Source organism: Amborella trichopoda, chromosome 4 (genome assembly GCF_054954075.1).
Source record: "Amborella trichopoda isolate Santa Cruz 75 chromosome 4, AtrichopodaSantaCruz75HAP2 v2.0, whole genome shotgun sequence".
Lineage (NCBI taxonomy): Eukaryota > Viridiplantae > Streptophyta > Magnoliopsida > Amborellales > Amborellaceae > Amborella > Amborella trichopoda.
The window spans coordinates 48,767,601-48,793,735 of NC_142339.1; the positions used below are offsets into that span (position 1 = coordinate 48,767,601).

The 26,135-nt window shown below is 34.8% G+C and overlaps 1 protein-coding gene across 3 annotated transcripts in view; it reads right to left on the reverse strand.

The window, feature by feature from the left end:
* Positions 1 to 13,759: 13,759 nt before the first annotated feature.
* Positions 13,760 to 26,135, reverse strand: part of FKBP12 (FK506-binding protein 12) — a 34,780-nt gene continuing 22,404 nt past the window's right edge. The window contains exons 4-5 of one of the 3 annotated variants that reach the window (XM_011623864.3): positions 14,685 to 14,737; positions 13,760 to 14,076 (exon numbers count right to left, since the gene is read on the reverse strand). In XM_011623864.3, coding sequence (XP_011622166.1) covers positions 13,975 to 14,076; positions 14,685 to 14,737 — 155 coding nt within the window. In that variant the 3' untranslated portion in view covers positions 13,760 to 13,974. Of the gene's footprint in view, positions 14,077 to 14,128; positions 14,204 to 14,684; positions 14,738 to 26,135 lie in introns of those variants that run through there. The other 2 variants (XM_020665317.2, XM_020665318.2) reach the window with 2 other exon arrangements.

A 26,135-nucleotide genomic window follows, 5' to 3' on the forward strand; every position in this document is an offset into this window, starting at 1 on the left:
ATATATATATATACACACCTTATTATCCAATGAGTTCTCGAGGTACTCCTCGCAGAGATAAACAACCCATGCAAAATGTTGTTCCATATGAAGGGGAACCATCGCCTTTGGCAATACGGTCACCTTCACAGTCACCCATTCACCAAATTACCTATCCAGAAGCACATGTTTCTACTCCTATATATTCACCAGCTCAATCCAAGACCACCTCCATACCTAATACATCTAGATCTGCATACATCGAAAGAGCCTATCTTATGGATATCACCATAGATGAACAACATATCCATACAGATCCCATTAAACTTGCACCTTTATATTTGATAAACCATCTCAACCCTACCAATGGGGTAAAGACCAGAGAATATTACGAAGCTATACTCATGGAAATAGGATCTATCTCTGTTGTCCATTACTATCAGCAAAATACCAGAATAATTGCCTATTCCAAGGTTCAAATAAAAAAGCTTCTTTCTTATGATGAGTGGGGTTCCAATCCCACACAGGGAAAGAAATTGCACAACCCAGATTTCTCATACAAATATTATAAATATGCCGAGTATATAGAAGCCTGGCACAAATTCTTTTATAATCAAAATCCGAACAACACACATAGCTGGTATCTTCAATTCCGGCTACCTATTTTCAAAAGATTCCCCACATGGTTTCAAAATTAGTTCTTAGTGTGGGGCTCAACTTCTTTGATACTACCTCCTGCTTTCAAAAACCTGTAGGAACAATTTGTGCAATATAATAATAGTGACAATACAATTGATACTCACCTATACTTCATGGCCTTATATCAGCTCCCATGGATCATGAAATGGGATTACACCATCTCAGTCAATAATACAAATGACTATACCTATATTCCTCGATTGGGGAAAACCATCTCTGTTAAATGGTGGGATATTTCAAAATGGATCTCACCGCTACTACACCAAAACGAATACCCCCACCAATACCTAAATACCAGCCAAACCCAAATACAACAAACACCTCTTTTGACTTTCTAACCTACCTTCGCAACATGTTGCAAACCAATCCCAATGCATCTAAAGAAGAATTAAAAAAACAAATGAAGGAAATCTTCGCTGAAGCCAGAAGAAAACCAGTCTCCTCCGAAGAAACAGTACAATCCTCCCCACTCCACACCAATAGATACCTCCAATTGAGTGAAGATGATCCAGAAGAGTTCAGCCAGAGACCATAACAGTCTAACAGCACCAATAAGCCAAGACGATAATAGTCTCCACCGACAAAGCTTCATAAAAGACAAACGCTTACCGATAGAAAAGGACAAGAAAGACTATTCCAGATTCCAAGCACTATACCCACCGACATATACGACAAACGACATGGCCACATCACCAACAAGAAGTACTATTCCAAATGCTTCACTGTAGCCACCTGCATAAAAACCAAAATTGTTACTGTAGCAATCATCAGATACGACAAAAGAGAACACCGTTCTCAGATGCCTCTTTTTAAATGTTTGCTTTCTTCTACTTTTGTCCTACTCCTTTGGGTCACCTCAGTTTACTTTACGTCTTTTCCCTTTCCTTCTGCTTTATCCTTTGCTTCGAAGGGAAGCAAACTCCATCATCTATAAAAGGGCAAAAGACCTCTCATTGGAAGCAAGGTCTTCCGCTTCCCCTCTCAGCTCATAAACTCTTCTGCTCTCTGCTCTAAAGGTCTCCCACCTTCTCCTCTTCTCTTTGCTCAGAAACTCCTTCACTGCTCCTTCTTCTACTCTTCTCCCTTAAGATCTTCGACCTCCTCTATTACTTTATCATCCTGCTTTCTTTATCTCTCAGTCCTTCTTCAGAAAATTCTAGTTCCTTCTAATCTCTTTTCTCTGAAAGATATCACTGTTCCTCTGAGACCAAAGTACTATACCAACCAGAGCTATCTTGACCTTCATAGCTCTCATAGTTCAAACATCTCATCAGGTTTTATCTTATACTTTCACCTTTTAATTTTATATCCATTATGTGTGACTGCAATCTAAATTCTCTCCCTTCCTACTGTCCACAACACTGGAAACTGTTTTCCAGTTATTGTATTTGTAAACAGTAAGTTTGATTTCAGTGTGCCTTCTATCTGTAATTTCTTTTCTATGCTTTCAGTGTGCCTTTATCTGTAATTTCAGTGTGCCTCTTACCTGTAATACTTTGTTGTTTAATCTGATTATCTGTAATAAAAGTACTGTGTGATGTGCATAGAATGCAGTTTAAGATTTTATTTAGTATAAAAGTTCGTGAGTTCAATTATGCCCAATGGTTTGTAATTGATATTTCTATTATTCTTTTATTGTTCATCATCCTGTTTATCCTTAATTATTATATGATTTTACAAGAACTAGTAAAATACAATAGCTTATTGTTTACCTATTTATTATAAAAAGTTTTGCATAACAAAATAACAAAATCAATTAAATTCAACCTATAAAGACAGTACTGTAGATCTCGGGCCGAAGTTGGTATCATTGTTCCATGATGGATCATGTGTCCTAAAAATCTTATATTAGTTTTGAATAAGGTTATCTTTTTGGCTGAGACAACTAATCCAGCATTCCGGATAGCATGTATAAAAGTATTGATGTGTTTAATATGCTGTTCTATTGATTCAGAGAATATTAATACATCATCAATATAAACAATCATAAAATGATGGTAGGCATTAAAAACATCATTTATTATTTTCTGAAATTCTGATGGAACATTTTTAAGGCCAAATGGCATAACATTCCATTCATATTGACCAAATGGAACATTAAATGCAGTTTTATATTTATCTTGTTCTTGAATTTGTATTTGCCAGTATCCTGACTTCATATCAAATTTAGTACTAGATTCAGGAGTATAGGTGGGAATAACAACATGATCTGTTGTTCTTCGTGTTCCTTGGAATTGTAAATCTGAACTAGGTATTGAAGAAGAAGGGTGATTAGGATGTGGTAGTATTATAACATTTGGATTAGTAGAATAAGATTTTCTACTTGGTATTTTATTTTTGATATTCCTTTTCCTATTAATATTAATATCATCTTGAGCTTGTAATTGTTGAAATTTAATTTCAATATTACCATCAGGATATTCAATTATTTGATTAGGAATGTGGTGTTGGGGAACCTCTTGAAATTGATTAGCATGTTGTAATGCCCATGACTGTGGTAGTATAATATCTGACCATTTGATTGTTTTGGGAACAATCATGTTTGATTTCTCCATATTCGTTTGAAATAATATAGTTTGATCTTTTTGATCAATTTGCATAATATTTGGACATAAAGTATTCATGACTTTATAGTATATTCGATAAACTATTGCCAGATTCTGAGAACCTTGGATCATATTAAAACCATGTGCTTTTAAATTAATTGTTAATATATCTAAAATATTTGGGTCAGTCAAAAAAACAGAAAAATTTGGAAAACAATTAAAATATATAGGACCACTACAGAGGCTGGATTCAACCATGCCAAGTAGCGAGTCAGTGAAAATAAAGAGACACCTTTTGTTACACCTATTCCTAAATCAGTTTTGTTCAAACCACCTCCAGAATTAAATAAAAATAAATTCCATATTGGAGATAATAACAAATCCCTCATGGATCAATTAATATCAAAATTATCCCAATTAGATATTAAAGGAATACCATCTCCAAAAATACAGATTCCACCTCCACCTATTGTCAATATACCACCTGAATCGTCTGATAAAGGCAAAGCAAAATTACCTGAGCATGAGACAATGATGCTTCAGCAAAATTACCTGAGCATGAGAAAAAGCATTTATGGATACTACCCCTATTTCTGAAACCATAAACAAAATAGCCTATGGAAAATATTGGAAACCTATAACAGCTTTACCATATCACAAAAGACCTACACCTGTTGATATACAAATGGAAGAAGATGCCATACAACAGGCAGTATCATATTCAGGAAGATCAATAGTAAATTGGCAAATAGATAGATTATCAGAATTAAAAATATTGGATGTTATGAGGCATATGACCATGTATGCTTCTGCAAAATAAAATGGCAGGGAACCCTGATCAAGAGGTTGCAAAAGCAATAATAAATGGATTTACTGGCTGGTTAAGAGGATGGTGGGATTTCTATGTAGATGATGACACGAAACAAAGAATCCTCAATAATACAAGGCAATGGACCGTCAGAAATGAACAAAACCAAGAAATAATATACACAGAGAGTGACGCTGTCAACACTCTAATATATATCATTACACTTCATTTTGTAGGAAGCACAGCCTTACTAGCAGCAAGATCGGAAGATCTGCTATCTAATTTACGTTGTCCTACCCTATCTCATTATAATTGGTATAAGGATGTATTTTCACACTTCGGCCCGGGATCTACAGTACTGTCTTTATAGGTTGAATTTAACTGATTTTGTTATTTTGTTATGCAAAACTTTTTATAATAAATAGGTAAACTATAAGCTATTGTATTGTACTAGTTCTTGTAAAATCCTATAATAATTAAGGATAAATAGGATGATGAACAATAAAGGAATAATAGAAATATCAATTACAAACCATTGGGCATAATTGAACTCACGAACTTTTATACTAAATAAAATCTTAAACTGCATGCTATTCACATCACAAAGTACTTTTATTACAGATAATCAGATTAAACAACAAAGTATTACAGGTAAGAGGCACACTGAAATTACAGATAAAGGCACACTGAAATCACAGATAAAGGCACACTGAAATTACAGATAAAGGCACACTGAAATTATAGATAAAGGTACACTGAAAGCATAGAAAAGAAATTACAGATAGAAGGCATACTGAAATCAAACTTACTGTTTGCAAATACAATAACTGGAAAACAGTTTCCAGTATTGTGGACAGTAGGAAGGGAGAGAATTTAGATTGCAGTCACACATAATGGATATAAAATTAAAAGGTGAAAGTATAAGATAAAACCTGATGAGATGTTTGAACTATGAGAGCTATGAAGGTCAAGATAGCTCTGGTTGGTATAGTACTTCGGTCTCAGAGGAACAGTGATATTTTTCAAAGAAAAGAGATTAGAAGGAACTGGAATTTTCTGAAGAAGGACTGAGAGATAAAGAAAGCAGGATGATAAAGTAATAGAGGAGGTCGAAGATCTTAAGGGAGAAGAGTAGAAGAAGGAGTAGTGAAGGAGTTTCTGAGCAAAGAGAAGAGGAGAAGGTGGGAGACCTTTAGAGCAGAGAGCAGAAGAGTTTATGAGCTAAGAGGGGAAGCGGAAGACCTTCTTTCCAATGAGAGGTGTAACAATCCTAAAATTTCAAAAAAAAAAAGAAGGAGAAAATATGCTTATAAATAGGTGATGTTCTGTTTGAGTATGATGGTCCTTGGGGACCATCACTGTTTTCAAAAAAATTTGCTTTGGATTAACTTTTGCTTTGCCTTTACTTTTTTTTTTCCTTTGCCCGCTTTTGCCTCCTGCTGCTTGCAGCTGGCAGCGTCCTTTAGCGGACGTGGTTTTCGTACGATAAAAGTCTGCTTTTAACGCGACACCTCAGGTATGAGGTAGAGCGTAAAAAAACAATATAATAATACGTTAAAAGAATTTAAATAGGGGATGTGAGCACTCCCACCCTAAAACAAAATTTTGAGATATCTCTCTCTGGTCGAAACACAGTGAACTTCTCTCTCGAACCGAAATTTTTTATCGGAAGCTCCCTCTCAAATAATTGTGGGTAAGTGACATCGTCTTTCTGAAAAATAGTTTATTTTTAATAAATAGTGATATTTCCGTCTAGGATCTTTATTTTATCAGTTTTGTGTGTAAGTGACCTCATTGTCTAGAAAAATAATCCATTCTTTTTAAAAATAAAATGAAATAATTATTTCTGCTTATTATCATGAATTTTAGGCGCGATAAATTTTATGCGCACGTGACCTCATTTTCTTGAAAAATAATCTTTTTAATAAAAATTGTGATATTTTATCTATGTTAGAAATTTTGAATGCTGTAAATTAGAAAAATGAATTTTTTTATTTTTCTTGTCTATTGTTAGAAATAAATGTGATATTTCTGCTTTTAGTAAAATTGTGATATTTCTTTCTACTGTTTTGAATATTTAGACATTGTAAAATTCATGTGCAAATGACAACCGTATTATTTAAAAATTGACATTTTTACAATTGATTATAGTATTGTTGTAAAATGTTTATTTGTGAATTGATATTCCATAAATTGTGATAATTTCGTATTCTTGAATTTTTATAAGAGTTTTTCTATACATTTTAAATTGGCAATTATGCTAGAATGCCTTTACAAACTGCTACCTTTCTAAATTTGAGCCCAAAATATTTGATTGGTTATTTTTGAAATGTTATAGAGAGTGATTGTTATTAATGGTTTAAGTGAAATTCATATTAATGGTTTCAGGGATATGTTGAGTACATGATATTGCTGCTTTCGAATGTTTAAAGAGATTTAGAAATAATTTAAGTATGTAAGTGGACTCATCCGGTTCGCCGGTGAGGTATAAGTGGACCTATTTGGGACGCCGATAGGGTTTAAGTGGACTCATCCGGTACGCAGGTGAGGTATAAGTGGACCTGCAGGGATTAAGTGGACCTATCTGGGACGCCGATAGGGATTAAGTGGACCCATCAGGACGCTGATAGGGTATATAGGTGATCTACTTGGGACGCCAGTAGGGTATTTTGTGAAATCCTTTGAATTATGTACTGCCGTTAAAAGTGTTATAAGCATTTCAATTACTCGGATTATACTTAATTATACATTTATTGAAAGTAAAACTGTTAATGCATTTCTGTTAATAGATCTCATTTTGGAAAATATTGATATCTTTCAATCATGATTATTTTTAGGATTATGATGATCACTTACTGAGTAGCCAAACTCATCAAACTATGGTAAATATTTTTTCAGGATAACTGCGGATTCATTTTGAGTGATAGTCAAGATCAACCTTGGAAGATACTGTTGTTGTACTAGCTTTCTTTATTTACTTTGTAAGACCTCGCCACTGTAAATTTGTCCTATCAATAGATGTATATATGTTTTGTCTGTCACATCTCAGGAATAACAGTACTGTAAATTCTTGGGGTGTGACAAGAGGTCTTTGGCCCTTTTATAGATGATGGAGTTTGCTTCCCTTCGAAGCAAAGGATAAAGCAGAAGGAAAGGGAAAAGACGTAAAGTAAACTGAGGTGACCCAAAGGAGTAGGACAAAAGTAGAAGAAAACAAAAATTTAAAAAGAGGCATCTGGGAACAGTGTTCTCTTTTGTCGTATCTGATGATTGCTAAAGTAACAATTTTGGTTTTTATGCAGGTGGCTACAGTGAAGCATCTGGAATAGTACTTCTTGTCGGTGATGTGGCCATGTCGTTTGTCGTATATGTCGGTTAGTATAGTGCTTGGAATCTGGAACAGTCTTTCTTGTCCTTTTCTATCGGTAAGCGTTTGTCTTTTATGAAGCTTTGTCGATGGAGACTATTATCGTCTTGGCTTATTGGTGCTGTTGGACTGTTATGGTCTCTGGCTGAACTCTTCTGGATCATCTTCACTCAATTGGAGCTATCTATTGGTGTGGAGTGGGGAGGATTGTACTGTTTCTTCTGAGGAGACTGGTTTTCTTCCTGCTTCAGCGAAGATTTCCTTCATTTGTTTTTCTAATTCTTCTTTAGATGCATTGGGATTGGTTTGCAACATGTTGCGAAGGTAGGTTGGAAAGTCAAAAGAGGTGTTTGTTGTATTTGGGTTTGGCTGGTATTTAGGTATTGGTGGGGGTATTCTTTTTGGTGTGGTAGCGGTGAGATCCATTTTGAAAATGTCCCACCATTTAACAGAAATGGTTTTCCCCAATCGAGGAATATAGGTATAGTCATTTGTATTATTGACTGAAGTCAGGATACTGGCAAATACAAATCCAAGAACAAGATAAATATAAAACTGCATTTAATGTTCCATTTGGTCAATATGAATGGAATGTTATGCCATTTGGCCTTAAAAATGTTCCATCAGAATTCCAGAAAATAATGAATGATGTTTTTAATGCCTACCATCATTTTATGATTGTTTATATTGATGATGTATTAATATTCTCTGAATCAATAGAACAGCATATTAAACACATCAATACTTTTATACATCCTATCCGGAATGCTGGATTAGTTGTCTCAGCCAAAAAGATAACCTTATTCAAAACTAATATAAGATTTTTAGGACACATGATCCATCATGGAACAATAATACCCATAGACAGATCAATACAATTTGCTGATAAATTCGCTGATCAAATACTTGATAAAAAAGAACTTCAAAGGTTCCTAGGCTGTTTAAATTATGTTAGTGATTTCTATCCTAACCTTGCTTTAGATTCTAAACCTTTATATGATAGACTCAAAAAGAACCCTCCACCATGGACGGATCTTCATACTCAAGCAGTACAGGTAATAAAAAGTAAGGTAAAAACACTAGAATGTCTTTCACTTCCTCATCCCACTGCTTTCAAAATCATCGAATGTGATGCTTCTGATAAAGGTTTAGGGGGCATTCTCAAACAACAAATTGATTCTAAAGAACAATTACTTCGTTATACTTCAAAAGCTTGGAATAATACTCAACTCAAATATTCCATGGTCAAAAAAGAATTATTAGCAATAGTTCATTGTGTGACTAAATTTCAAAGTGATAATTTAAATCAACATTTCTTAATACGAACTGATTGCAAAGCAGCAAAAGATATCTTGCAAAAAGATGTTCAAAATTTGGTTTCCAAACAAATCTTTGCTCGATGGCAGGCTATCTTATCTGCCTTTGATTTTTCCATCGAACACCTTCCCGGGTCTTCTAATTCTCTTCCTGATTTTTTAACCCGTGAATTTTCGCAGGGGGGGCAACACTGACACAAACGACGACGAATCACCCTTATCCCATGCTCTACAATTGTTTGCAGAAAATCAAAATAATACTAATATTATACCTACACCTTATTATCCAATGAGTTCTCGAGGTACTCCTCGCAGAGATAAACAACCCATGCAAAATATTGTTCCATATGAAGGGGAACCATCGCCTTTGGCAATACGGTCACCTTCACAGTCACCCATTCACCAAATTACCTATCCAGAAGCACATGCTTCTACTCCTATATATTCACCAGCTCAATCCAAGACCACCTCCATACCTAATACATCTAGATCTGCATACATCGAAAGAGCCTATCTTATGGATATCACCATAGATGAACAACATATCCATACAGATCCCATTAAACTTGCACCTTTATATTTGATAAACCATCTCAACCCTACCAATGGGGTAAAGACCAGAGAATATTACGAAGCTATACTCATGGAAACAGGATCTATCTCTGTTGTCCATTACTATCAGCAAAATACCAGAATAATTGCCTATTCCAAGGTTCAAATAAAAAGCTTCTTTCTTATAATGAGTGGGGTTCCAATCCCACACAGGGAAAGAAATTGCACAACCCAGATTTCTCATACAAATATTATAAATATACCGAGTATAGAAGCCTGGCACAAATTCTTTTATTATCAAAATCCGAACAACACACATAGCTGGTATCTTCAATTCCGGCTACCTATTTTCAAAAGATTCCCCACATGGTTTCAAAATTAGTTCTTAGTGTGGGGCTCAACTTCTTTGATACTACCTCCTGCTTTCAAAAACCTGTAGGAACAATTTGTGCAATATAATAATAGTGACAATACAATTGATACTCACCTATACTTCATGGCCTTATATCAGCTCCCATGGATCATGAAATGGGATTACACCATCTCAGTCAATAATACAAATGACTATACCTATATTCCTCGATTGGGGAAAACCATCTCTGTTAAATGGTGGGATATTTCAAAATGGATCTCACCGCTACTACACCAAAACGAATACCCCCACCAATACCTAAATACCAGCCAAACCCAAATACAACAAATACCTCTATTGACTTTCTAACCTACCTTCGCAACATGTTGCAAACCAATCCCAATGCATCTAAAGAAGCATTAGAAAAACAAATGAAGGAAATCTTCGCTGAAGCTGGAAGAAAACCAGTCTCCTCCGAAGAAACAGTACAATCCTCCCCACTCCACACCAATAGACACCTCCAATTGAGTGAAGATGATCCAGAAGAAACGGATCCAGAGGAAGATGATCCAGAAGAGTTCAGCCAGAGACCATAACAGTCCAACAGTACCAATAAGCCAAGACGATAATAGTCTCCACCGACAAAGCTTCATAAAAGACAAACGCTTACCGATAGAAAAGGACAAGAAAGACTGTTCCAGATTTCAAGCACTATACCCACTGACATATACGACAAACGACATGGCCACATCACCGATAAGAAGTACTATTCCAGATGCTTCACTGTAGCCACCTGCATAAAAACCAAAATTGTTACTGTAGCAATCATCAGATACGACAAAAGAGAACACTGTTCCCAGATGCCTCTTTTTAAATTTTTGTTTTCTTCTACTTTTATCCTACTCCTTTGGGTCACCTCAGTTTACTTTACGTCTTTTCCCTTTCCTTCTGCTTTATCCTTTGCTTCGAAGGGAAGCAAACTCCATCATCTATAAAAGGGCCAAAGACCTCTCATTGGAAGCAAGGTCTTCCGCTTCCCCTCTCAGCTCATAAACTCTTCTGCTCTCTGCTCTAAAGGTCTCCCACCTTCTCCTCTTCTCTTTGCTCAGAAACTCATTCACTGCTCCTTCTTCTACTCTTCTCCCTTAAGATCTTCGACCTCCTCTATTACTTTATCATCCTGCTTTCTTTATCTCTCAGTCCTTCTTCAGAAAATTCCAGTTCCTTCTATATAAATGGTATAAGGATGTATTTTTCTCAAGATTATTAATAAGAGAAGATTGTCAGCTAGACCATTGGAAAGAAAAATTTATAGCTGGTCTACCATATTTATTTGCTGAAAAAGTCAAGGAACGACTAAGGAAAAAACATAATGGAATAATTGTCTATTCATCCTATACACTCGGAGAACTCTCCGCAGAAATATGTGCTGGACGTTTAGCTTTATGCATAGATATGAAATTAAAGAGACAATTAGATAAACAAAAAATCACTAAGCGCAAAGAGCTTGGTGACTTCTGTGAACAATTTGGTTATTAACTTGATAAGAAAAATATGCCTGACAATTTATATAAGAAAAAGAAAAAATATAAAAAGGAAAAATACAAATCGAAAACTAACGAGAAAGATAGGAAATATTACAAAAAATCTAAAAGGAAATTAATCAATAAATTTTCTCCCAATACAAAGCACAAGAGAAAGTTACCAGTATGCTATAAGTGTGGTAAAGTAAGACACTATAAACATCAGTGTAAATTAAAAAAGAAAATAGAATCATTAAATCTAGATGAATCAATAAAATCTAAATTATATAACATATTCAATTATGACTCTTCATCTTCTACTTCTGATTCTCATATCGATCAAATCCAAGATGATGATCTCATATGGACAGACTCCTCTGACTCCACTAATGATTCAAATACAAATTCATCCAGCTCAAAGGATGATGATTGTAGCTGTCCAATAGCAACACATAATGTATATATATATATATATATATATATATATATATATATATATATATATATATATATGGGAAAAGTTTATATAAGGTTGCAACTTAAAATATAGAATCACATATGCACCTCAAAAATCTATCAGAAGTGTTGTTTTAATATTGAAAAAACCTTTTAATCGATCATCTTGACATTGAAATGTACGAATGTGAAAAAAAAAAAGTAGTTTTTGAGTCCCGTAAATAGTGCATCTTGCAACACATTATCTAGTATAGATCTTGCGGATCCGAGAATACTCATTTTTAAGGCGAAATAGATGAACTAGATAATGTGCTATAATATACATTGCTTTTAGGGCTTGAAATCTTAATTTGTTTTCACAATCATAATGGTTACACTGAGATAATTGATTTGAAGGTTTTTTTTATGCTAGAACTACAATTTTCAATGAGTTATTAGCTGAGGCTTTACAGGCTGCAGCCCTATCAAACCATTCCCTTATCCATCACAATTATTGTACTTAGTATTAGCTGGCCATGGCAAATTTGGCCTTCAAGGCCTGATGTAGACCCACGTCCCCCACTCAGATTTTGGCAAATTAAGGGCTTTGTACTCAACCAAGATCAGGCTGGAGACTGATATTGACTGTCGGCGGGCAAGGATGAATTCGCATGCCTTGGATCTTCAAAATTTCACCATAGTTATCTTCATTAAATTTCACTCAGCAATAAAATTAGCAAGTTCAGGTTTCTCCAGGGTTTCCTATATTACATTGCACTCAGCAATAAAACTGGTGAAGTTCATGCTTCTATAGATCTTCAGAATGGGATCAGGTCAAGTTTACAATAAATATGGGAATACATTTATTCTATTCACCAGAAAATGCTTATTAATAAAAATTAAAAAAAAAAGCTTCTAATTCTTGTCGTTTGTTATGATTAAAATAACTGCTCATGTCATTTGTTATTGTTCTGTCGTAGTTTCAGGGTATTCAATCATACCATGAGCATTGAGGTGCTTCTTCCATTCAAAGGTAGATATAAACCATGAGCTCAACTTCAGGAAAAGTTTTTTAGCTCTCTTTTTTCTTTCTTTTTTTAAAGTTATGAAAGAGGAAGGACACTAACCCATTTTATTTAACGATGGGGAAAATATACATTAGGAGAACCAAGTAAAGGTTTAGTCGTAGTTTATGTATCCAAAATGGAAAGAGAACAATAGCATGAAAACACAGGCACCTATGCCCTTAGGTAAAATGCTAAAATGCATATAATCCTCAAAAATTAGAATCCAACCAGCCCTAAACCTAAAAGAATTGTTCTAGATACCTCCATGGGAGGTTTGAAATTATAATGAGATTGTTTGTTGGGGAAAGAACTAACACTATTTATCAACTGGACTGTCATTTTTCTGCCACAATTTATGCCACGAAAACCCTTACAAAGTCCCAACGATAAATAGAACTCCGTAAACTCAGCACATTATGGCTTAAGATTACGTATGTTGAACCTAAAACAGCATTGAATGCAATCCATTGCGATCTCTCACTTGATAATTGGGCTGGATTTCAACAATGGCAACTGGAATCATTTTCTACGAAGCAGACAATGTAAGAGAGCCATTGATAATTGCTTTTTTTTCATCTCTCGACAGAGTTATTAAACTCAAGACTTCCGGATTTTACTACAGTTCTCTTATTGGGTTAGGTATCATGCCTCCTCCGTGGCTTTCCTTTCGTGCTTGCGTGACTCTCAAGATCACACTTTTGGGTTTAATTGCTCACAGCATGTGAATTTGTCAAAATGTATTGAGGCACCGTTTCTTAACTGAGAAAATAGGAGAAAACCACCTGTTTTCTCAAGTACCACATTTTCCCCGTTTGGGCCCACATTTCCATGTTCTCCAATCATGGATAAAATTACAGCACACCTCAAGAACTGCAGCACACCCCAAGGGGTGCGCTGCCGATTTCTTAAAAAAATAGGGAAACAGTGAGTTCCCCCTCATTTACCTTTTATTTCTCTAACCTCACGATCTCTCCCCCTCTCAATCTCTCTTTGCCCAGCCCAAGCTCTCTCTAGATTTTATAGACAGGTTTCCGAACAAGGGTCTCAGCTTCCAGCCACTGTTCTCAACTTCTTCCTTTTTCTCAAGCTTCCAATTTCTCATAGGGGTGCACCAATTATCAAACAGGGCCATAAATATCACCTTTTTCTCTAAAAATAGTCAGTTACATAATGCTTCTACAGGTAACTTTCTTTTCAAAGTCTAAAGACGCTACAACCAAAGCATCTTCATGTTCTAATAGCCAAAATACTTATATCAGAATATCTATGTTTTTATTGCAAATAGGACTTGAAGATCTCAATAAGCCGACATCAATAAGCTATTGTCTCACTACTGTAAACTCAGAACTTCAATCTCGAAGATCAATTCAGATTCTGGTTGTATTCCCCAGTCAGGAAATCCATTTCGGCCATAAGCATAGTCAGGTGAGCACTGCAAATTCACCAAAAAACAGAAGTACAAGTTAACAGATAGAATATCTCGTCTGATGCCTAATAAACTAAAAGAAGATAATTGAACATTGTTTTCCAATTGACCTACAAGCATAGTCAGGTGAGCACTGCAAATTCACCAAAAAACAGGAGTACAGGTTAACAGAGAATATCTCATCCGACACCTAATATATCAAAAGAAGATAATTGAACATTGTTTTCCAATTGACCTATATAAAGTTCAAGAAAATCAAGTTCAAATTGAGACATACTATCAGTTATTACAGAAGATATGAGAGAAAATTGATACATAAATCAGACCCCCAAACTTTCTGTTGTCCTACAAATAATATTTCCGTCTGCTTGCATTTAAAACTAATGGTAAGGAGATTCAAGTCATACAATCAGGCTGTGTCATCCCAAACACAAACCTCATTTTATGCAACTTCAATCGAAAAACTGTTATTCTTTTTATATTTTGGAGAAACTGCCACTTTGATATCCACAACAGAAACCTAGAAATTTGATCCAAGAAAACAAATAAAAGAAAACCAAATAAACAAAGAGCCATTGAGGGAATAGATCACATGGAAGTGTCGGCTATATTACCCAAAGGCGAGCAACTTCTCCTACTTGCATGCCCATAACACCTTCATCCCATCCTAGAAACAGTGCATCAAAATATTAAAGTTTGTACCAAGGGAGTGTATGCAATGAGACCATGTACCTATTGTACAAGGTCACAAGTGCTTATAACCATCTGATGTGAAATTTGATGGTTTGAGTGTCACAACGTTCGAAAAAGAATTCCTTTGAACTTTGTACTTGGTCAATAAAATAAATGTAACCACCCAATTTCAGATCCAAAGGTCAAGATTAATTGCGTTCACCTTGTACAAAAAGTAAATGGTCTCATTGTATACTTTTCCTTTTACTAAAAGATAAGGAATTAGCAACTTCTTATGTAGAAAACCATCAAGCTCTTGGCTCTACAGATTTCACAGAAAGCAATGGAAAAAACAATTTGTAAACTAGTATGATAGCACTCAAAGATGCTCAAGGATATCCAATAATTGGGAAAAAAAAAAAACAGTATGAGACACTGTCTCCTTTCTAAGAGAAGCAGGTCTGTTTTAATTCATAGATGCAAGCATGTAAAATTAGAATCATGAAAAGATGCTATACCCATAACTCCTCCATCCCGTCCTAGAAGAAGTGCATCCAAAATATTAGATGCTAACTTCCGGTACTTTTAGAAACCAATGGATGAAACAATCTTGTAAACTAGCATGATGCCACGGAAATAATATTCAAAAATGCAAAATAATTAACTGGTAAAATACAGTATGAGTCAGTGTTTGCTTGCCAGAGAAGGAAAGTCCGTGTTAATCCATATGCATTCATAGATATGAGCACTTAGAATTAGAATTAAGAAACATGCTAAGTCAAGTCCTTAAAACATATGCAGGACCAATAAAAGCAGACCCAAGCTAAATTAGTAAATGATGCAGGTGCAAATCTGCAAACCAGAAAGAGAAACAGAATAAAATTGTAAGCAGTAGCTAGTTTATATTTAAGTTATACAGCATTTCAACAGTTGCTACATATGCAATAGTAAATTATTAAGTCAACTGCATATAGAAAACGATTAACACAGCCATAATTACATGATAACATAGTGTAACCACTTTTTCTTCGTTCTTCTTCTTCTTCTTATATTTTTTTTGGTGGGTGCGTTCATTAGGTGAGCTTGGTTTGCAAAGAGCGGTTCAAGACCAAACCCTCTCTCAGGATAAACCAGCTATGTCACTGTTAAGCCTAATGAACGATACAGGACTTAGGCTCAGAACTCGCCTCCCGGGCAAACCGAGTGACTTAGTGGACTCACTCATGTCTACAACAACCATACAAAGGGACCAAAAATAAACGAAAAAGGAATAATAATTGCAAAAAACGTACATAAACATGGAATAGGAAAAACAATTGATTCCATTGGACATCATCAAGATTTTCAAGTGTTCATTTCATAGATCTGCTCAATCTGCACAATTTTTTTAGCGTTAAATTTCTTAATTATGGATAGAAATAGATTTTCAAACTATCGTAGGGGTTTTCAGCATTGGAACTACATCTTCCGGCAAGTCATGGAGGTCTTCCTTACTTCGATTGTTTAAGATTGACGCCTTATATAAAATAGGCTGAAACGAACATGAACATGCAGCCCCACATTGGGGTGGGAATGGACCACGGATGAGAAAGGCTCTAATGATGAAACAAAGAAATATTGTTCTTCTTACTATTTCCTTTCTTTGTTTCGTACAATGGTGAGGGCAACGTTGAAACAAGTTACTCAAATTTCCTTAATAAAGGAAACATACAAAATACAAAGTAGTTATAAACTAAATCTAGTAATATAACACTAAATCTAGCACTATTTGGTCAGAAAATTTTGTTATATGAATTTAAATAGGGAGAAAAAACATTCATGTACTCAAAGTTTCAAAGCTGATCCTCCCAAAGATGCGCCTAGTGCGAATCGAGACCTCGAATCATTGTGAATAGGTTGCCAAATACCCCAAATTGAAACCCTAAACTAGATTTTGGATTCAAGTGCATATCTAGTTGATCCAAGTTCTTAAAATTTTCAGCCGAAGCCTCTTTTGAGTGTTTTCTTCTAGAATATAAGCCTTGGATTCGATAGATAACACATAGGCTCATAGAAGAATTTTCTGGGTGGATTGAGCTATGGTTGCAAAAAATAGCAAACGAGAACTTCAGCCAAACATTAGCTAGACAAAAACATCTCATTAAGTCCAAGATCTTTTTCTTTTTTTCGCTGAATCTTGACGCTTGGAATTGATAGAGGATGGAAAATTATGGTTAGGGTTGAAGTTTGAGAGAGATCCGAACCCTAATGATGAAGTCCATATAGCTATAGTAACTTGAAGAGTACTGTATACTGCAAGCTCCCAACCAGTTGCAGGCCTTCCAGAGTTAGCAGGCTGTCAAGTCTAAGTTGACTTGAGTTTTTAACACTGAATCAAGTATTAGAGAAGAAATAATGACAAAAACAAAAGAGAGAGAAGATTTGTTTCCTTTTCATTGAAACCCAATACACCTCCCTACTCAAAATAACCTGTGTTTGCAATAAAATTGAATAGGACATATTTTGTCTAGCAGGGGAACAACACGGGAACTCTCTCTCTCTCTCTCTCTCTTTGGAGGTATGCAGGCTTGGGCATTAAGAATACTTGCCTAGCCAATAAGGCACTTTTTGAGGAAATTGTATAGGAGATTCATGATAAAGAGGGACAATGTCAGCCATGAGGATTAGAGAAGATCAGTGCACAAGATAGGAATCGGTGGGCATTACAGTTGTTCAAGGTGGTGGTAGGGTCTCAAGGGTGTGGAGGGGCATGGCCGAGATGCGCCATAAATTTAGAAAGGGGGTGATACTCGGTTGCAATTGAGCTTGGGGGAGGGACAAAATTTAGTCTGACACTCTGACACATAGGTAGAGGAGCCAACTATAGTTGTTGGAAATGCTTGGAAACCTAAATCGTTTTAGGAACCGGAATCATGAAATTGTACCTGCCTAAAAGATTCCTATTGTAGGAATCGACGTCCGTACAATGAGAATCGTAGGGAATGAGATTCCTAATTTCTTGGAATCATTTCTCGACCAAAATAGATTCAAAATTCATCCACATCTCCAATCGAGATTCTGGCCTCCTTGGAATCAAGATTTCCATCCTCCTGAAATCGACACTGGAGAAGTCAAGATTCATTGATATGTGGAATCGAGATTCCGACATCTATGGAATCGAGTTTCTGACATATATGAAACAAAGATCTGATGCACTTTAGAAATGTGATTCCAACATATTTGAAATCGAGTTTCTGATGTATATGGATCAGAGATCCATGCCAGTTTGATGAGAATTACAATAGTATGGAATGCATTTGACCCAAACACATCTTGAGCATTATCAACTTTAGATATCCATGGGATAAGTGTAACTAAGATGAGGATGTTGAGATGGAAAAACAGCAAGACAAAGGAGAAAAATCGGAATGAAAAAATCTGAGGGAACTTAGGGGTAGCTCCAATACTTGATAAGATGAGGGAAATCAGATTTATGTGGTCCGGCCATATGCCACATCGACATAAAACAACACCGGTTAAGAGGGGTGACTTAGTCCATGTAGAAGGCTTTAAAAGGGCAAAAGAAAGGCCTAAATGGGCACAGGGCACAGATGGAAGTGGTGAGCAAAGACATGGTGACTTATGGTCTGATTGATGGCATGGCCGTTGACAGCGCAGAACGGTTAGACAAGATTCATGTAGCCGATCCCATATAGTTGGAATAATATGTAGGGAATGATATCATGTCACCATGTAATTATAATATAATGAAACTACTCTTCTTAAAAATCATGTTTTTGGCATTTATTTGACCCCAAATGTTGCATACACACTCTTCATCTTAATAATCGATCTTAAGAAAAATAAATTTCAATTTGCACCCTAAATATGGTCAAAACGAGTTCGTTCGATTTTTTAAATATACACTCTTATATATATATATATATATATATATATATCCGAAATGGAAATGGATATAGAACGCCGGCTCACGTTTACTGGTGAGGTGTACCAACGGTGATTTGATAAAGAAGTTTTTTAGAGGTCTGAGATGGGCACGTTAAAATTTAAAATCTATTAATGTTGTCAATACGAAACTGACACATGGACTTGATGCTTCTCTCTCTCCCTCTCCCCTTCTCTCTCTGTCTACCCCCATAAGGGACTGAATAACTTCTCTCTACCCCCATCCACCTTTCTCTACCCCCATCTACCTTTCTCTCTCTTTACCTCCCCATTTTCCCAACCTCTCTCCCTACCTCCATTATGCCTCACTCTCTTCCCCAAACCACCACAGACCAGTACCCCAAAACTCTCACTCTCTCTCTCTACCCATTCTCTTATATAAACCTCTCACTTCCACTGCCCCATCTTGCCCCTCTCCCTCTCCACCCCCCTCTCTCTCTCTCTCTCTCTCTCTCTCTCTATCTAAGTTTATATGATTTCCCATCTGCTGATTATCTCTCATTCCGAGCTTATCAGAAGCCAGAGCTTATTAGAAGCCATTTTCCATCGGCCATGTTCTCTTTCGCTCTCTTTCTCGATCTCATGTGGCGGTCATTGCTCTCTCTTTCCTCTGTACCAACACGCAGCAGACTCACTCTTATAGAAAGGTTAAAACCTCTCTCTCTCTCTCTTACCAACAGAATCCATTATCGTTCACCACAAAGCCACTGCCCCCTTTGGAAAGATGACTTCTCCAAAATGCACCCATTATTCAGTCCCCAAACAAGGGTTGAGAGAGAGAAGCATCAAGTCCATGTGTCAAGTCTATGTGTCAATTTCCATATATAACTTCTTTCGCACATCTCAATCCTCTTTCGCACCCATCTCAGCCCTATAAATAACTTCTTTCACACATCACCATTAGGGCACCTCAACACTAAAAGCGAGCCGGCATTCTATCCATTTACTATATACACACACACACACACATATGGGAAAAGATCATGTTAGCCCATGGGCTGATGGAACAGTGTAAGCCCAACGGCCTAAATTGAATCTAAGCCAACGGTCACGACCTCATTTCATAATATTTTTCTAAAAATCCAAATCACATGAAATTTGAAGTGTCAATTTATCACATCAAGGCGCACCTATTTGGTCAATTTATTTTTTGTAAATTATATTTTTGATATTTTTATTAGATTCTCCTATTTTTAAAAAACCAAATTTCAAGTGATTTGGATTTGTAGAAGAAAAAAAAAACTAAAATTCAAATTCGAAATGCAATCAGGACCATGAGATCGGCCCAGATTCAATCAGGGGCATTGGGCTTACACGATAGATGTTAGTTATATATATATATATATATATATATATATATGGCGCCATTTCCAGAAGTATATTTATAGTATATTTTCAATCATTACAGAGCCAGCAAAACAAGATGATGTAAATAGTCCCTAGTCCAGAATCATCTAATTCTAGAGAGTTATGGTGTTATTTGGAGATACCATGATTATTCACCAATTGTTTGGAATATTTCAAACAAATGTAAATATTTACAATTGTTTGGACTATTTACAATTATTTACACCATAAATAGTCCGGACAATGGTGTTATTTGGTGTAATTTCAAACAATTGTTCGAACTATTATTTACACCATAAATATTTCAAACAGTTGTTTGAAATATTCACCATAAATAGTCCAAACAATTGTTTGAAATATTTCAAACTCTTACAATTGCAAATAGTCCAAACAATTGTAATTACAGATAAAAGCAATTGTTTGAACTATCTTGTAAATAGTTCAAACCATTGCTTTTATCTGTAAACAATTGTTTGGAATATTTTAAACAATTGTTTGCAATATTTAAATTGTTTGGAATATTTTAAACAATTGTTCAGAATATTCCAAACAATTGTTTGAAATATTCCAAACAAAAATAGTCCCTACACTAAAAATAGTTTGGAATATTTCAAACAAAATATCTTCTATCTGGAATATTTCAAACAATTGTTTTTATTGTTATGGTGTTATTAAATAACACCAATTTATAAGTAAATAGTTCTCTGAATTGATATATGAGATGTAAGAGAATTGGTGAATAATCATGTTGGAAATAGTTCTCTTACATCACATATAAATAAGACTCAGAGATACTTCTGGAAATCAATGAGTATATCACAAATCATCTTTTATTTGGAGTATTTCAAACATCCAAATTCACCATTCATCTTCTCTCATTATAAATGGTACAAAGAAGTATTTTTCTCAAGACTACTATCAAGAGAAGATAGTAAGTCAGACCATTGGAAAGAAAAATATATAGCTGGTCTACCACACCTTTTTGCAGAAAAGGTAAAAACAAGGCTTAAAAATAAGCATGGTGAAATTATTCCTTATTCTCTGTATACACTAGGTGATTATCAGCTGAAATCTGTGCTGAAGGTCTGGCTTTATGTACAGACTTGAAACTTTGAAGACAATTAAAAAAACAGATAATAACGGGAAGAAAGGAGTTAGCAGACTTCTGCAACCAATTTGGATTTAATACCCTACCCCCTTCGAAGCCTTTTCATAAAGGGAAACATGAAAAATTAAAAATAAAATTTAGACATTCTTCAAAGACAAAAGAAAATTTTCCAAAAAATTCTTACAAGATAAACCATCTTTTAAAAATAAGGGAAAAAGGAAAATCCCTGTTGGTTATAATTGTGGTAAAATAGGCCATTACAAAAATAAATGTAGAGTTAAGAGAAAAATTAACTCTCTAGAAATAGATGATAATATTAAAAAACAATTGTTTGAAATACTCTAAATAAAAGATGAAACCTCTGATTCTGATTCAGAAGATGAAATGTTGATTGGAGAAATAAATGATGAAGACATCATTATCAGCAGTTCTGATTCAGACTCTGGGGATGAAGAAAACCCAAATGAAGAAAAATGCCAATGTGATTTTTACAAGGCAATAATGGGATATGAATGGGTTAAGCATCAATACCCTTACAAAAGAAGAAGATCTAATTATAGACCTTATCGACAAAATTTCAGATCCAAGGGCTAAAAGAGAAGCGCTAGTCCAGTACATCAATATGTCTAAAACCCCATCTGGAAGACCCAAGTCTTCTCTGGTCCCAACAAAAGAATATTATAGTTTCCAAGATATTCTGAAAAGGGTACAAAATAAACCACAGATAGAAAAAGAACCTTCAATATCTAAGCTAAAATATGAAATCAATGAGGTTAGAAATGAGTTGATAGCCAGGAAAGTAAGGGTTCAAATTTTAGAACTAACCCAAAACCCTATCAACGAAGGAATTGAAGAAGAAAACATAGAAAGTGAATTTGATAATCGGGTAACTAAATATAATATTCCTTTACCACCTGAGGTTGAAGATACCATTCCTAAACCAGAAACCTCCAAAGCCGATATGAATATAATAGAAAAGGTCCAAAATTGTAAATATATAAACCTAGTAGACAAAATAATAACACAAAAATGGTTTACCAAAATCAAAATTGTGGTTCAAAACGAATATAGTTTCTAAACCACCGCTCTGATAGATTCGGGAGCTGATCTAAATTGTATTAATGAAGGATTAGTACCTACTAAATAATTCAGCAAAACTACCCAAGTCCTTAATACTGCTGATGGCAGTAAAATGTTTCTTAATTATAAACTGCCAGATACTGCAGTATGCAATAATGGTGCTTGTTTCAAATTCCCCTTCATAATGGTAAAAGGTTTAAGTCAACCTGTTATTCTAGGGACTCCCTTCTTAAATATGCTTTATCCAATTAAAATTGATGATACAAGGATAGAAGCTAGTATTGAAGGGCATAAGGTTAAATTCAACTTTATTGATAAGCCTAGAATTCATGAAATCAATAACATTAAAAATAAAATTTCTTCTAAAGAAAAATTTCTTTATTATCTGAAAGAAGAAATAAAATACGAAAATATGGAAGAAAAATTATCTCTTCCTGATACTCAAAATAAAATTAAAACTAATAATTATGGAAAGAAATATATGTGTTGAGATCCCCAATGCTTTTTGGGACAGAAAGCAACATACAGTTGAACTTCCTTATGAACCAGATTTTCGAGAAGGAAAAATTCCTACTAAAGCAAGACCAATTCAAATGAAGAATAGGTTGCTCGAGATCTGTAAAAAAGAAATAAAAGAATTGTTGGATAAAAAGCTTATAAAAAAAAGCTCATCACCCTGGAGCTGCTTGGCCTTTTATGTGGAAAAGGCCTCTGAAATAGAAAAAGAGGCTCCAAGACTGGTTATAAATTATAAACCACTCAACAAAATTTTGAGATGGATCAGATATCCGATCCCAAACAAAAGAGATCTCTTGGATAGACTGGTAAACGCTTGTATATTTTCAAAATTTGATCTTAAATCAGGCTAATGGCAAATCCAGATTGCCGAAAAAGATAAATATAAGACTGCTTTTACTGTTCCATTCGAACAATTTGAATTGAATGTTATGCCTTTTGGATTAAAAAATGCACCATCCGAATACCAAAATATCATGAATGAAATTTTTAATCTTTATACCAAATTCATGATTGTTTACATTGATGTACTTGTTTTCTCATAATCAATTGATCAACATTGGAAGCATACATTCATAAAAGCAATCAAAAATGTTGGCTTAGTAGTTTCTGTGAGAAAAATAAATCTATGCTAGACAAAAATAAGGTTTTTAGGGCATAATATTTTCCAGGGAAGAATTATTCCCATTGAGAGCAATAGAATTTGCATCCAAATTTCAAGATATGATTACAGGAAGAACTGAATTACAAAGATTCCTTGGTTGTTTAAATTATATTTCGGACTTCTATAAAGATTTGGTTTTAGATGCAAAACCTTTATACCAGAGGTTGAAAAATAATCCTCTAGAATGGACCGAAGAACATACCAAGGCAAGTCAGAAAAATCAAAACAAAAGCTAAGGAATTACCATGCCTAGCCCTATCAAGTCCTACAGCGTTTAAAATAGTAAAGACAGACGCCTCAGAACAAGGACTTGGTGTTATTTTAAAATAAAAAATGAATAATCAAGAGCAATTGGTCCGGTTTACTTCTAAAACCTGGAACCAAGCTCAACAAAACTATTCAACAATAAAAAAGCAGATACCTGCGAGTGTGCATGTTGTTACAAACTTTCAGAGTGATCTGCTTAATCAATCATTCCTTATAAGAACTGACTGTAAAGCAGCCAAGGACATCCTTCAGAAAGATGTAAAAAATCTCGTGTCAAAGCAAATTTTTGCAAAATGGCAAGGTACTCTTTCTACTTTTGAATTTACTATCGAACATATTAAAGGTAACACCAATTATTTGCCTGACTTTTTAACCCGAGAATTTTTGCACGGAGGGCAGAAGGAGCCAGCAAAACAAGATGATGAAAATAGTCCCTAGTCCAGGATCATCCCTACCATCACCATCAACACCAAATGCTCTAATAAGAAGGCAAATACAAGATATTGATATATCTCCCCTTTAAAAGCCAATAAGCACTCAAACGCCTAGTGCTAAATCCATATATTTGGAAATAGCATATATTCTTTTGCTGATTATAGAAAATGATCATCAGTAAAAAAATCCGGCTGAAATAGCTGCTTTATACCTCAGGCAGCATATGCATCTTAATATGGGGGACAGATGTAGAGAATGGTACGAAAGTATCCTTATGGAAACAGGGTCAGTTTTCATAGTTTATCATTATAGAAATAATGATACTGAAATAGCATATTCAAAATTTCAAATCAAAAAAGTTATTTCTTACAAAGAATGGGGTCTGGATCCTTTAAAGCTAAAGATCATCAATACGAAAGGATTTAAAATTAAATCCTATCACTACTATGAATACATAAAGGCTTGAGATGAAGTCTTCTCATGCCAGAATACAAAAACTTCCCATAGCTGGTATATTCAGTTCAAAATAACTGAACCAAATAAGTTTCCAAACTGGTTTAAAAATTGGTTCTCTATATGGGGATCAACAAACCGAATTCTACCAAGAGAACCACAAATTTCATAGAGAAATCTCTGAGTATAATAGACAAAGTCTTAAAAAAGACTACCATATATATTTTATGACTTTATATCAGGTCCCGTGGATTTTAAAATGGGATTATCAAGTCTCAATAGATTATACAAGATTTGTCTTCTTAATTAGGGGATATAATCCCATCTGTCCATATCATCTGCTGAGACCTGATACTCCCATTTTAAAATCCATGGGACCTGATATAAGGTCATAAAATATATGTAGTAGTCTCTTTTTAGACTTTGTCTACTATATTCAAAAAAATTTCTCTGTGAAATTTGTAGTTCTCTTGGTAGTGTTTGGTTTGTGGATCCCCATATGAAGAACCAATTTTTAAACCACTTTGGAAATTTATTTAGCTCAGTTATTTTGAACTGAATATTCCAGCTATGGGAATTTTTTGTATTGTGGTATGAGAAGACTTCGTCCCAAGCCTTTATGTATTCATAGTAATGATAAGATTTAATTTTAAATCCTTTCGTATTCATGATCCTTGGTTTTAAAGGATCTAGTCCCCATTCTTTGTAAGAAATAACCTTTTTGATTTGGAATTTTGAATATGTTATTTCATTATCGTTATTTCTAGAATGATGAACTATAAAAACTGATCATGTTTCTATGAGGATACATTTTACCATTCTCTACATCTGTCTCCCATATTAGGATGAATATGCTGAGGTATAAAGCAGCTATTTCAGTAGGGTTTTTTGACTGATGTTCATTTTCTATAATCAGCAAAGGAATATATGTTGTTTCTAAATATATAGACTTTGCACTAGTAGTTTGAGTGCTTATTAGTGTTTGGAGGGGAGATATATCAATATCTTGTATTTGCCTCCTTATTAAAGCATTTGGTGTTGATAGAGATGTCAGGGATGATCCTGGACTAGGGACTATTTCCATCATCTGTTTTTTATTTTGTTGGCTCTTCTTCTGGGTTATCTTCATCATCTGTTTTTTGTTTTGCAAATGATATATATATATATATATATCATTTTCGCCTATAGTCGTTGGGAAGACTTTTCCTCTATTGGCTTGGGATATATCATGAAGTTGAAGAAATTGTTTGTTGGCCTTTGAATTTAGTTACAAAGGCAGTTACAACCATTTGATTTGAAATTTGATGAGCAAGAGCGATTGTGACCCTCTTGTACTAAAAATAAAAAGTTATGTTGAGGTGCTCACACCATGGAGTAATTTATCATTGTACTCAACAAATTTTGGACACTTCTGTACCCTTGTTTTGTACATGGGGCATTTTTTTAATAAGGGTATTTTTAGTCATTAGGAGGGGTGTGATGTCATCCATATGGGGTGTAACATCACCCACCTGAAGCACATAACAGCGGAATGATAGCAGAATTAAGATGATCAGATATAACAATGAGACTAAATAT